Here is a 14,818-nt window from a genome sequence, read left to right as displayed (position 1 = left end):
TCATACTCTGAGAGGTTCCACCTCTTTAGACCGTGATGAGTTGGATGGAGTGAGAGGGGCGTGTCATAGCGGGGTGGAGCCCACCTTCATTTGAGGACGAGACCTCGAGAATCCTGGACCGCCTCTGGTATTTAACCACCACACCCATCTCACACTTCATAGCTGGGATTGTTCTGCACAGCATCTGAGATCTGTTGATCACTGAAGTAAGTACAAATCTTGTTTCTTTAGTTCTTAAACTTCTGTATTCATTAAGGCACTTTTCATAATAAATAACTACATGTGTTAGGTTAGAAGTGCTATATTTTTCAAGCTAAACTTTCTTTTTCTTTTAACATTAGCAATTTTGTATGCACATAAACAGATTTCTCAAAATAAAAAAAAGACTTCTCACAATGTTAGGGTTAATGTTTTAACACAAGGCTGTAGCCTGAAAAATAGATGGATCTGCCTCACTTGATTTGAAGAATTTTCCCAGCATGCACTCTCATGGGTGTGTCTGTTTGCTTAGGTTTTACCAAAAGCTGTTTTTTTAAAATGACTGTTTACTTGTCTTGCTTTGTCTAATTACCTAGCAACTGCTGCACATTATGTGTAGCTTGCTGCATTTAGACTGCATTTCGCAGTCTATTTTCTTGATATATGACAAAATAATGTGCTTTTTGTTGGGAAAGCTTTGTTTTATGACTCATGGGTCATTCTGGCAGGATGAGGTGACTAAGTTTTTCTGAACACAAGATGGGGCAATGAAGTGCTGTTCTCCCTGTGAACTAACATGCCCTCCGTGCTGCTCAGCATTACATAACTCTCTAAAGCATGTGATGGGACACTTAAAGTCTTCTCTCAAGATCCAGACTGCTCTCTGTGCACTTTAGGTTGCAGAAAACCAATGTAAATCAGTTGGTAATTCAATTTACAGCACTTAAAGCAAAATATCATGGAAATTAATAGGTGTGGCTGCTCTCCACAGGAAGTCCAGGATGGCTTTGGTTTCTGAGTTCTTAGGGCAGCTTACTCTCCAACTGGGTGGTGTAAGTTTTCATACAAGCCTTTTTATCCTTTTTATCCATAGCTTGTTTCCACCACTGAATAAAAAATGAAAAAGTTAATTGCGACTTTCAATGCTGATTTCCCCCCCCCCCTCAAAATAGCGAGATGTAAACTTGCAATTGCAAGAAAAAAGTCAGAATTGTCAGATATAAACTCGCAATTACCTTTTGTATTTTTACATAAATGCATATAAGAAATCCAGTACATCAAAACTAATATATATATATATATATATATATATATTAAAGTGTGTGCAGCATCTATTTATGGCATTACCACATTGTTCCACCCTAGGGGGATCCCACATATCCTACTGTGGTGCCAGCACCTAACTTTGATCCAGATAAGGATGCTGCCAGAATTGAGACCGCTATCAAAACTAAAGGTAAGAGAGCTGAACCGCTGCCCTCTACTGGAATATGATGACTTCATGTGAGAGGGCCAGATGTATTTGGGCTATCTATCTTGTTCATGCCTGTAATTTGATGATGATGAGCCATTAAACAATAGACATTCATGTTTGGTTGTGGGCTTTGACCCGCCCCTTTTCTTTGTGTGCTGTACCCTGTAATGAAGTAAAAATTGGCCACAACGGGCAGCAGTGGTAGAAGTGAGTCATCATCCTGTCTGGAAGGGATTGAACCGCATGTGGAACATTTTCAGGCCAACGCCTGATTGCAGCAAAGAGATTCCTCCCATTCGGTGGCTTTATAAACTCGATTTAACATCTTTCAAAAATTCCAAAAATATCCAAACAGAACAGATTTGTATGACCTTTGCTAATTACATTAACATTTGTTAGCATTTTTCAAATTCAATTTTTGTAAAGTGCCATTTTATGCATATTTTTTGAATGACATTGAAAAATCCTTGATTTTAAGTTGACATTTTTTGACGTACTACAGAAGGGGGGAAATATTAAATTTCCTATTAAATAATCTTTTGAGTTGTTAATCACATTTAAAAAAAAATAAAAAACTTTAAGATTGGTTTTGGGATTTATATCACAATATAATATGGAACTGAAATATTTACATGATATATTTAATAATATATATTTGATTCTGTCTTTTCTGATTTTAAAATCACTATACAAAAAAATCTAGTTTTACATGATATTTTAATATGGCTAAGTTACATTCTGATTAAAAAAAGAAATAAATATGATTGATTGTTTGTTTTAGGGGTGGACGAGCAAACCATAATTGATGTTCTCACTAAACGGACATATAACCAAAGGCGAGAAATCGCCTTTGCATATGAGAGGAGGGCCAAGAAGGTCAGTATATATATATATACTATAGGGGCTTTCGCACCGAATGGTTCTAGGAACTCAGCTATAGAAACTAGCCACTAGGATAGTTCCCCGAGAGCTAATTTCTCCCCCCGGGCCGTGTTCCTGCTTGCATTCGCACCGGAAGTAGGAACTCTGAAGCGGCCGACATCTTTAAGTGCGGCATTTACAAATGCTAAAAACCGGTGGATGGATGATGCCGTGATCAGAGCTGTGTTTGTAACACGGATTTTTAAAAATGCCAGGTGCTGGTGTTTGACATGCGTATGACCATTCAACGCACAATTACGTCACTGATAGTTCTTATTGTGCTGGTTTAGACCCTACTCTGAAGTAGGAGCTAATTTAGTTACCCCAAAAGGAGTTCCTAGAACTAAAATCGTTCCTAGTTCCTGTGGTGCGAACATGGCAAAATCCGGGTACTTCAGCCAATAGTTCAAGGAACTATGAAAAGGTTCCTCCGGTGCAAAAGGCCCTTATGTACTTCTGTGTTTATGTATCCTTTTCCGTCTTTTTTATAATAATGCTCATTCTTCACATTTCTTCAGGATATGATCTCAGCCCTGAAGGGGGCGCTGTCTGGCTCACTGGAAACTGTCATCCTGGGCCTCATGAAGAGCACAGCCCAGTATGATGCCTCTGAAATCAAAGGCTCCATCAAGGTGAACATTAAAGAGGACCTATTATGCTTTTTTACATTTTCAGTTTTCTTTAGTGTGTATTGCTATTTGTATGAGCCCTTAAAGGGACATGGTGAAGGAAGAAAATAAGAGATGGGATGTCAATGTCAATTCTTTCGCAAAAGTTTCACGTTCCCCCGAGAAACTTTGCATTCCCTTCCAAAATGTTTGCGTTCCCCCAAGAAACTTTGCATTCCCTTCCAAAAGTTTTGCATTCCCTCAAGAAACTTTGCCTTTGCTTGCAAAAGTTTTGCATTCCCGCAAGAAACTTTCGCTCGCAAAATGTTTGAGTTCCCCCGAGAAACTTTGCGTTCCATCACAAAAGTTTGTTCCCCCAAAAAATGTTGTTCCCTCGCAACAGTTCTGTGTTCCCCCGAAAAAGTTTTGTTCCGTCGCAAAAGTTTTATGTTCCCCCGAAAAATGTTGCGTTCCCTCGCAAAACTTTTATTTTTTCCTGAAAAATGTTGCATTAACTGGCACAAGTTTGTTCCCAAGAAAAATGTTGCATTCCCTCACAAAACTTTTGTTTCCCCGAAAAATGTTGCATTCCCTCACAAAAGTTTGTTCCCAAGAAAAATGTTGAGTTCCCTCACAAAAGTTTTGTTCCCCCAAAAATGCTGAGTTCCCAGGCCAAGCCTGGTTGAGTTAGTAAGTGTGTTGAAATTTATGGTTATGGTAAGGGGTGTGACATTTCCGAAACACATGCAAAGCGACTGACCAAACACAACACACTGGTCCAGCCGACCAATCAGAGCACATTGCACTTTTTAGAAGGAGGGGCTTCATAGAGACAGGAACTAAACAGAGTGTTACTGACAGACTGGGAAAACAGGTGCCGCAACTAAATGCTGTAAAATACGTGGAAAACAATTTTTGATTTATAAACATTCAAGCATGAAAACATATTCTGGTAGACCTCAAAAACAATCAAGATTTTTATAAAGGGCATAATATGGCCTCTTTAAAGACACATTGCTTAGAAGAAATGAGAATGAAATCTACATTGTTAAAGTTCTCAAAAGCATAATATCGGTGTTTTCAGGGTCTTGGAACAGATGAAGAGACTCTGATTGAGATCGTCTGCTCTCGAAGCACTGCTGAGCTCATGGAGATTAAAAAAGTCTACAAGGAATGTGAGTATGGGAGTATTTAAGTGCGCTTATTAGGAGCATGTGGTTGTGATATAAACCTGCGTGCTTTATCACAGTTTTCAAGAAGGACCTGGAGAAGGATGTGGCTGGAGATACTTCAGGAGACTTTGCTAAACTCCTGCTGGCTCTGGTTGAGGTGGGGTAAACTTTTTTCGGGTACTTTAAATAGTATGTGGAACCATTTCAGAGTCTGAATTAAGATCCTGAGGATTTCTTTTTAACATATCATTTGTAATTTCTCAAACCATGATGGACACATGACCCCGTCCCACATCAGACCAAGAGAGATGAGCCCAGCTCCGTCGTTGATTACCAGAAAATCGATGAAGATGCCAGAGTAAGTTCTTGTGGTTTATCTCTCAGCATTTAATTGAAACATCAAATAATTAAATATGTGGATTTAATATTTGGAAATCAAGCATATATTAGAGCAACAGTATTTAATATAAAATACTGTAATCCTAAATATTAAACTTCAGTTAACTATTAAATGTATATAATACACAATATTAATATTTAACCATAAAAAATTTAAATAAAAAAATAAATAATAAATAAATTATATATAAATTGTTGATTTATAGAAATTATATATTTATCAATTTACTATTTATTTCCATTTATTTTAAATATTGCTATATTTATATTCTGTGCAGGCCCTGTATGAGGCAGGAGTCAAACGGAAAGGCACTGATGTAAAGTGCTGGATCTCCATCATGTCTGAGAGAAGCGTTCCTCACCTCCAGAAAGGTTCGAGAGCCTTTTAAAGCCCTTTTTGCATCCCATAAGATAATAGCACACAAATAATTAATGTGAATTTCATGTTTCCTTTTGCAGTGTTTGACAGATACAAGAGCTACAGCCCCTATGACATGCAGGAGAGCATCCGCAAAGAGGTGAAAGGAGATCTGGAGAAGTCCTTCCTTACCTTGGGTGAGACTTTACTTTGAAGACCCCATGAAGCTCAGTTTTCCTTCCAGTGCTGATGTGTATCCCGTTGAAACAGGAAGTTATATAGCGGGATATAGCAAAGTGCTCATCTGTTTTTGTATAGCTAGTCGTTAGCCTTCAGCCTTGAATCAAACCAGATACCAAAAGCAATGAAGACACTTTAAAAATAAATCAATTTCAACCACTTGCTTCAATAAATTAAGGTTAGAACAGGAAATAAAGTATGAGCATTAACCAAATAAACACAGCAAAAGCATGATTAGCTACTTGCTAATGCTAGTCAAATGGAGGTGGTATTTATAATTTTGGAGGAGGGATATTCTCTTTCTTAATCATCAAACTTTTTGGTCCATTTTGCAGGAAGACAAAGTGAATTTTAAATGCGTCTATATATATTAAATTTGTCAACATTTAGCTGTACTTTAGCATACACACTAGCATTCAAAAGTTTGGGTTTTGCAATTGTTTACATTTAGTCACTAATGCTCACCAAGGGTGTTTGATCAAAAATACAGAAATATTGTGAAATATTATTACAATTTAAGTGTTTTCTGCGTCAGTATATTTTAAAGTCAAGTCATCTTTATTTTTATAGTGCTTTTAGAGATTCTTTCAAAGCAGCTTTATAGTGATAACAGGAAAATAATGATTCAATGATGCAAACAAAGTTCTGCTGTAAAGTAGCTCTAAAAAAGAAAATAAAAGTAATAATTTCCATCAAAAAGTTAAATCTTACTGGCCCCAGACTTTTTAGCGGTAATGTAGATTACCTTAAAACCAAGACTTTGACTAAAAGCCACACAAGGCTTTAAGTTCAAGTCAAATCCAAAGTTTTTTTATGAGTCAGAAAGCTACTATTAACCCAGCAGCTGAATCTAATTTCCAAATCTTCTGTTCCTCAGTTCAGTGCTTTGAAAACAAACAGCTGTATTTCGCCAACAGACTTCAAGATGCCATGAAGGTACAATACGTTTCATCTACTAACACTTTTTATTCTTTCATGGGCTTGGAAGAAAGTATTAAAAAGTTCATCTGTAATGTATCTGCGGATGTTTCAGATGTCTTGCAGTAGAATTGCATCAGGCGGTGCGCTACTCTTTTAATGTTGCGTATTTGTGTCTTTTAGAGCAAAGGAGCAAAGGAAAAGGTGCTGACCCGGATCATGGTGTCCAGATGCGAGGTGGACCTTAAGAAGATCAGACAAGAGTTCAAGGCCCACCACGGAAAGTCTCTGTACCAGACCATTGCTGTACGTTCCTGTAATATTGTTTTCCAATTACTATATACCAAGGTGGAAAACTATGGAAGCTTGTTCCATGGCTTTCTGCCATGGAATAAAAAACTTAAAAAGGTAATTGCGACTTTATATCTCACAATTCTGAGAAATAAAGTTGCAATTCTAAAAAATAAAGCCAGAATTGTGAGATCTCTTTCTTTTTTCTTGTAATTACAAGTTTATATCTCACAATTCTGACTTTTTTATTGCAATTACGAGTTATATCTCGTGATTCTGGCTTTTTTCTCGCAATTATGAGTTTATTTCTCATAATTGCGAGTTTATCTCGGTTCTGACTTTTTTCTCATAATTGCGAGTTTATCTTGGTTCAGACTTTTTACTTGCAATTGCAAGTTTATATCTGGCAATTCTGACTTTTTTCTCACAATTGCAATTTATATCTTGCTAATCTCACTTTTTTCTCGCAATTACGAGTTTATCTCAGTTCTGACTTTTCTCGTAAGTACAAGTTTATATCTCTCAATTCTGACTTTTTTTCTCATTTGTGAGTTTATCTCGGTTCTGACTTTTTTCTCGCGATTGCAAGTTTATATTTGGCAATTCTTACTTTTTTCTCGCAATTATGAGTTATATCTCACGATTCTGACTTTTTTCCTCATAATTGCGAGTTTATCTTGGTTCTCACTTTTTTTTCGCAATTGCAAGTTTATATCTGGCAATTCTGAATTTTTTCTTACATTGCGAATTTATATCTTGCTATTCTGACTTTTTTTCTCAATTACGAGTTTATCTCGGTTCTGACTTTTCTCGCAGTTGCAAGTTTATATCTCGCAATTCTGACTTTTTTTTTCTCATAATTGCGAGTTTATCTCGGTTCTGACTTTTCTCACAATTGCGAATTTATATTTTACTATTCTGACTTTTCTCGCAATTACGAGTTTATTTCAGTTCTGACTATTCTCGTAAGTACAAGTTTATATCTCTCAATTCTGACTTTTTTTTCTCAATTGCGAGTTTATCTCGGTTCTGACTTTTTTCTTGCGATTGCAAGTTTATATTTGGCAATTCTGACTTTTTTCTCGCAATTATGAGTTATATCTCGCAATTCTGACTTTTTTTCTCATAATTGCGAGTTTATCTTGGTTCTGACTTTCTCGCAGTTACGAGTTTATATCTCACAATTCTAACTTTTTCCTCATAATTGCGAGTTTATCTTGGTTCTCACTTTTTTCTCGCAATTGCAAGTTTATCTCTCACAATTCTGAATTTTTTCTCACATTGCGAATTTATATCTTGCTATTCTGACTTTTTTTCTCAATTACGATTTTATCTCGGTTCTGACTTTTCTCGCAATTGCGAATTTATATTTTACTATTCTGACTTTTTCTCGCAATTACGAGTTTATATCTCGCAATTCTGACACTTTTCTCATAATTGCGAGTTTATCTCGGTTCTGATTTTCTCGCAATTACGAGTTTATATCTCGCAATTCTGACTTTTTTTCCTCATAATTGCGAGTTTATCTCGGTTCTGACTTTTTTCTCGCAATTATGAGTTATATCTCGCGATTCTGACTTTTTTTCTCATAATTGCGAGTTTATCTCGGTTCTGACTTTCTCGCAGTTACGAGTTTATATCTCGCAATTCTGATTTTTTTGTCATAATTGTGAGTTTATCTCGGTTCTGACTTTCTCGCACTTACGAGTTTATATCTCGCAATTCTGACTTTTCTCATAATTGCGAGTTTATCTCGGTTCTGACTTTTTTCTCGCAATTGCAAGTTTATCTCTCACAATTCTGAATTTTTTCTCACATTGTGAATTTATATCTTGCTATTCTGACTTTTTTTCTCAATTATGATTTTATCTCGGTTCTGACTTTTCTCGCAATTGCAAGTTTATATCTCGCAATTCTGACTTTTTTTCTCATAATTGCGAGTTTATCTCGGTTCTGACTTCTCACAATTGCGAATTTATATTTTACTATTCTGACTTTTTCTCACAATTACGAGTTTATATCTCACAATTCTGACACTTTTCTCATAATTGCGAGTTTATCTCGGTTCTGATTTTCTCGCAATTACGAGTTTATATCTCGCAATTCTGACTTTTTTTCCTCATAATTGCGAGTTTATCTCGGTTCTGACTTTTTTCTCGCAATTATGAGTTATATCTCGCGATTCTGACTTTTTTTCTCATAATTGCGAGTTTATCTCGGTTCAGGTTTTCTCGCAATTACGAGTTTATATCTCGCAATTCTGACTTTTTTTCCTCATAATTGTGAGTTTATCTCGGTTCTGACTTTTTTCTCGCAATTATGAGTTATATCTCGCAATTCTGACTTTTTTCTCATAATTGCGAGTTTATCTCGGTTCTGATTTTCTCGCAATTACGAGTTTATATCACGCAATTCTGATTTTTTTTGTCATAATTGCGAGTTTACTTCGGTTCTGACTTTTTTCTCGCAATTGCAAGTTTATCTCTCACAATTCTGACTTTTTTCTTGCAATTACAAGTTTATATCTCGCGATTCTGACTTTTTTTACCTCATAATTGCAAGTTTATCTCGGTTCTGACTTTTCTCGCAATTTTTCTCGCACCCTTTATAGATTGCAATTGCGAACTTATTTCTCAGAATTGCAACTTTATATCTCACAATTCTGATTTTAAAACTTGCAATTGGGAGTTTATATCACGATTCTGAGAAAAAAAAGACAGAATAGCAAGAGAAAAAAAGTCAGAATTGTGAGATAAAAAGTTCCAATTACCTTTTTTATTTTTTTATTCTATGGCGGAAACAATCTTCCATAGAAAACCAATCCTATGGGATTAGATATTTAGGAGCCTCTAAATATGTATTGCTTTGTATCTGTGTTTAATTTTCTCAGGAGCACACAAAGGGAGACTACCAGAAGGCCCTGCTGAGCCTGTGCGGTGGAGACGATTAAGTCAACCACACCAACAGAGTCTGAGAAGGACTACGAGAAGGACTCAAGCTCTGCGCAGGTCCAGACATAGATCTCCTGTGCCTGGCCTTGAATATAGTCCCTACCCTGCTGCAGCTTTAGAGACAGGCATCTAATAAACATGCACTTGCTTAGACTGGAATTAACCACGTGTTTTCCATTAAGAAGGATTGCAACATGACCTACACTCTTAAAAATAAAGGTTCCAAAAAGGTTTTTTTTTTTTTTTGCACAGATGTTGTAGAACAGGCGTGTCCAATCCTGCTCCTGGAGGGCCACTGTCCTGCAGAGTTTAGCTCCAGCCCCAATTAAACACACCTGAACCAGCTAATTAAGGTCTACCAGGCATACTAGAAACTTCCAGTCAGGTGTGTTGAGGAAAGTTGGAGATTGGACAGTGGCCCTCCAGGACCAAGTTTGGACAACCCTGTTGTAGAAGAACCATTTTTGGTTCCCCAAAGAACCTTTCAGGGAACAGTTCTTAAAAGAACCATTATTTTTCTTATTGTGAAGAACGTTTTAATAATCTAAAGAATCTTTTTCCACTATGAAAAACGTTTTGTGGAATGGAAAGGATCCAGGGATAATAAGGTTCTTCAAGGGACCATCAATGCCAACAAAGAACCTATATTTTTAAGAGTGTATGGAAGATCTAAATGTGCCATTTAGCCACTGTAAACTGAATCAGCAATAAAGTGGACTGATATTAGTGCATTTAAGTTCTCGCACAAAGAATACACTTGTACTTTTCTGAGCAGACAGTTGTACTTTAACCCCTTTTTCTATTCTAAGAAATAAAACAAAACATTAATTTCTGCCTCTTCTTTTGTCTTCTAAAGTAACCGTCATATGTTGGACTTTTTTTATTTGCATTTATATGAGATTTAGATACAATGAGCCTTCAAATAATTATTTGGACACTTACACCACATTTAAACATGAATGAACATTAATTAATATCTATAGCTTTATCATTTAAAATGTCTTGTAAAATTTTATATACACATATTACACATTTTTTAAAGGGCCTTAAGGCCTTTTCAAAAATATACATTTATTTATATACATTTATTTATTGGATGTTTACAAGGGGTACTAGGGGATCAGTTGCAAATATTTGATTAAAAAATGTAAAAAAGAAAAAAATGCTTTGGACCACTGTTGTGAAAACACTACACAAATAAATGCTATTTATTAATTATTTTAATTAATCATTTTTATTTATTATAATTATAATTTCAAATAATGTATTAATTTTTTTGCCTTTAGTACTGTAAACATATTTAAAGAATACATTGTCTTTATATTTTAACAATATTTTTTTCAAACACTATAAATGAATCTGCTTTTGCTGCCTTTGTATTCTAGGAAAGAGGTCCTTCGCATGGGAATCACAATATTTTGTTCGCATTTGGCATCAAAAAGTTGGTAAACCTCCATCTTACAAACCCAAATACTTTTTAGGCATTTTGTAAGCTGTAAATCAGCTGCAAGTAGTGGGTTGCATTTATTATGTATTTCCACTAGAGAGCGATAGAGCCACAGGGTGCGTTTGTGTAGCTGACAGCCAGAAAACATCTACCACTTGCTGTGGGATTACTTTGATGTTTGCAACTGCCTTTTTAATTATTATTTTTCATTCAATAACAAATACTTAATATTTGATCTTCAGTGAAATTAACATATTTTATCCCTTTAGTTTTAAAAGAAATTAAAAAGTAGTAACTTAGAAAAGAGAGAGTATTTTCCTACTGTTTGAGATTCTGCTTGCGATCAAATTTAAATATGCTTTACATACATGAATTACATATCACCACATAAAGGGTTTAATTACAAAACACTTTCCCTGACTGGATACTTGAGGGAATCCGGCGTCGTATTTTAACACCCAATCATTTCCATGATAATCACCCACAACATATTGACACGCCTCAGCCAGTCCATTCATTTCACTACATAATCGGCCAACGACTCAATGTCATTTAGATGTGAATTTCCTCTCTAGACGTGCTTTATGGGAGCAATAAAACTGTTTTCACGCTGCCTTCTCCTGTTCATTCTTTGGCGAGGAGGCTTTATTTAGATGTTTTAATCATTAGTGTGTTTTGCTGTGTTTGTTTGGTGCTAATTTTTTAATTAAAAATGTTAATTTAACCTCCAGCTAACTTGATTAGCATACCAGAAAGAGGTTCCTCCACTAGATCTTTCCCCTGTTTAGTTTGTGGTCTCTGAGGGTGAGATCCGCTGAAGAGTTGACAATGCATTTCTAACGGCCCCAGCAGGCCTCGTTCCTTTATAGAGAGAGAAACCTAATGAGAGAGAAACGTTTGGAGTAAGATAGGAATTAAAATGAATAGATATCTCTCACCTCTCTCCGCACAGCCGCTTGGAGATCTTGAACTGGACAGCTTTTCACATGGATGATGTTTCCTACAAAAAGAAAGGAATACAATTTTAGCTATTGCATAGAGGAAAAATAATTAATGAACATTTTTCCGAAAAAAAAAAAAGAAGTTTTGTATAGTGGCCTTAATACCATTATAATTATAATATAATCTAAAATTAGTTTTAAAAATATGTAAATTTATTTAAAAACAATACAGGTTATTATTGTTATTATTATGCAAATTAGTGCATTTCTAGCTATTGTGTGAATTAAAATATTATGTGTTTAAATATTTAATAGCATTACATTTTAATATTGTGACTTTGTATGCCATAATACATAAAAATGCATACTTGAAAGGTACATAATGCTTTTTTAAAACCAAAAATAATAAAGAAAGTGGTTTCAGGTGTTACAAAAAATTTTTTTTTATAAACACTGAAATTATGCAAATAAGTAGCCTATAATAATTGAGGACAAAAATAATTACTTTCAAATAGAAGTCCAAGAATGCACTTTTTTCTTACAATTAGCTACAATAATATTAGGCTATAAACAATATTTACCTCAAAGATTCAGATAACTTTTTCAGACAACTATAAAGGATCTACATTCAGATCACTAGAGGACGAAAATTCCTTCTAAAGTTTATAAGCCTTAAAATTTATTATCATTTTGAGATAATATTGATGAGGACATTACCCCTTTGTGCTGTTTTATGTTTATTGCCAATAAAAGATAAAATACAGAGTAAAGGGGGTTAAAACAGTATTTTGCAAAGCAGGCCTGAGATTTACTTCCAGCTCCAGTGACAGATTAATTTCTGTGTCATAAAGAGGAGAGTACCTCTCATATTTTTTCCGTTTTATGTGGATGTACAACATGCTGTTCTTCTCGAAGGCTCTGGCCCATCGGGACCCGCGCGGAATCCGGAGGGAACTCTCTCCTGGATTGAAACGACGCAATTTAGCACGGCAAACGCCGGCATTCAATCATTCAGATGAGACCTGGAGCCCATGAATGTCAAAGGGAGACCAGATCACCAACAACACGAGGAGGCCTCGCTGAAAACACGCCGGTATGGGAAGAAAAAATGATTGACGTTTTTCAAATGGCATGTGGTCAAGTGTGTTCAAATATGATGACATTAATCTAATGTTCGGTGAAGGGGATTTGTCTGTGGATCTCAAAGTGAAAACAGTATCATGTAGGCCTGTTGTATTTTCGTTATACCGTTCACACACAGCGGTTTACTAAGCAGCGTCAGTTTGCCTGCCATGGACTGTAAAACGGATCACGTGAACTATTTCGTGTCGCTGTTTAACTTTTCTGAACTTGGGCTTGGATCGGAAGATACTTTTAATATTTCGACCGTATCTTTATTCTTACCTTCTATAGGTTTAGTGAAAGTAGTACTGGCAAATTCAGCCTCGCTTTCGTCGTTGGACACGCTCATCGAAACTGTACTTGCAAACTTGACACATGCGCACTAAAAAGGTTCATTTTTGTCAAATGTCTGCGCTGTTTCTCTATGACCGAAAAAAATGGCTTTGTACTTGTTTAGACTTTAGTTGAGGGTATCCTTTAATAAGGTATATGTCGAACGTCACATGACCAAACCGGAAAACTGGTCTCATTGCATCAGCGTGTCAGAGAAAGTGTTAACAGCAGTATTGACGGCATCTATGGACTTTTAAGGTAATCAGCGAAACTACCTAGTTCACGGTGTTATTCTATTAAATATCTAAACGTTAGTGTGAGGAAGAAAATTAAAAAAAAAAAAGCTTTTAAATATCAATCTGCATATGCGGGGGACATCAGTTATGCTCATCTTTGCTCGCTTCTTTTAAGTTATCTTGAATAAAACAGCAATTTTTTTCATAAAGCACAAAAGACCTAAACCAGAAGCGATCTGATCTGTTTTACAGAACACAGAAGTTAGATTACGCATAACCCCTATTTCCCTAATACAAGTGGTCGTCTCCAGTAGCCTAGTGTGTTGTTGTTGTTTTTCGTGTCCTTTTTTCCTATTTCGACTGTGAAACAATGGCCTGAGCCAGGGCTGTAACCTTGTGGAGAAAATAATTAGTGCCAAGAATAAAAATAAAAAATAAATTCAAGGCACATGCAAGCTGATTAAAGCCCTGGGTATACTTAGTTTTTTTATGGGTATGCTAGTGTACGCACAAAGTATACTTCATTTGACTCGTACGCTACACAGGCGTTAGACGCATGCGCAGTTTTGAGCAATCTCTCACCACGAGTTACAAAACAACACAAATTCTTTCATGCTAAAGCTGTACAAATTAGGGTACTTTCTAACCTCTTTGCGCAATCTCTCGTCTATGTAGGCCTCCATCGTCGCTGTAGCTTGCATGCATTCTGGGCTGCGTTCCACTCCAGTTTTAGACACGCACTCACGAACAATAATGATAATAATAGTAATAATAGCCTACCTACTGAGTTGTTTGAGGCAAGTAAATTGTGCTGTTATTTTATAGTTTTTATACTGGTTATATGACAGAACATATGATAATGTAATATATGCTGCAGGCTTATATATTTAAAATGTTAGTAAATGGACTTAAACTGAACTTCCATATACCTGTATAGTAGTGGTCTGGGTTCAAACATTCCGACACGCAAAGTGAGGCATTCACGTGACTGGAAAGAAAGGGAGGCTTCGTTTTTTGTTAATCACATGTTTCTCTGAAAACAATACGCACATTTCGAGACAAACCCACTCAGAGATAACATCTAGTAGCCTATATACACAAGCACATGGGTGAAGTTACGTGCATCAGATTAGGAAAAAGCCAGTCGGGGTGGGTGCTAGTTCTGTGCGTACCATGCGATAAAATCCTGCAGGCTCTGTGTATACGTCAGTGGCGTGCGGTCCATATAAGCTGCGAATGCTTTGCATACCCAAGCCATTCGTGGACTCTGCAGTTAATATTAACATTATAAATTACTATTAAATCCCTTGTTTGAGGTGTACCATAAAGCCTACATGATTGGTAATGCGTATGTAACTGTCCGTAATTTATTTATTTGCCAAACGACGGTAATTTTTCTTAAATCTGCCAGTTACGGAGACTTCCGGG

The 14,818-nt window shown here is 36.0% G+C and overlaps 1 protein-coding gene across 2 annotated transcripts; it reads left to right on the top strand.

Annotated features, from left to right (window-relative positions):
• anxa2a (annexin A2a) lies at nucleotides 1–10,139 on the top strand. Of its 2 annotated transcripts, none has more exons than XM_051884217.1 (13): nucleotides 1–206; nucleotides 971–1,031; nucleotides 1,345–1,435; nucleotides 2,235–2,329; nucleotides 2,893–3,006; nucleotides 4,067–4,157; nucleotides 4,232–4,311; nucleotides 4,453–4,512; nucleotides 4,832–4,925; nucleotides 5,013–5,108; nucleotides 6,029–6,087; nucleotides 6,253–6,375; nucleotides 9,251–10,139. In XM_051884217.1, the coding sequence occupies exons 2-13, from the start codon at nucleotides 981–983 to the stop codon at nucleotides 9,308–9,310; spliced, it is 1,014 nt and encodes a 337-aa protein (XP_051740177.1). In that variant the 5' UTR covers nucleotides 1–206; nucleotides 971–980; the 3' UTR covers nucleotides 9,311–10,139. The 2 variants fall into 2 exon arrangements, with proteins under 2 accessions (XP_051740177.1, XP_051740178.1); XM_051884218.1 differs by having other exon boundaries at nucleotides 147–206; nucleotides 952–1,031.
• Nucleotides 10,140–14,818: the final 4,679 nt, after the last annotated feature.

The sequence above is a fragment of the Ctenopharyngodon idella genome, chromosome 24 (genome assembly GCF_019924925.1).
Source record: "Ctenopharyngodon idella isolate HZGC_01 chromosome 24, HZGC01, whole genome shotgun sequence".
In the NCBI taxonomy this organism is placed as follows: Eukaryota; Metazoa; Chordata; class Actinopteri; order Cypriniformes; family Xenocyprididae; genus Ctenopharyngodon; species Ctenopharyngodon idella.
This window is presented reverse-complemented; position numbering and strand designations above follow the sequence as displayed.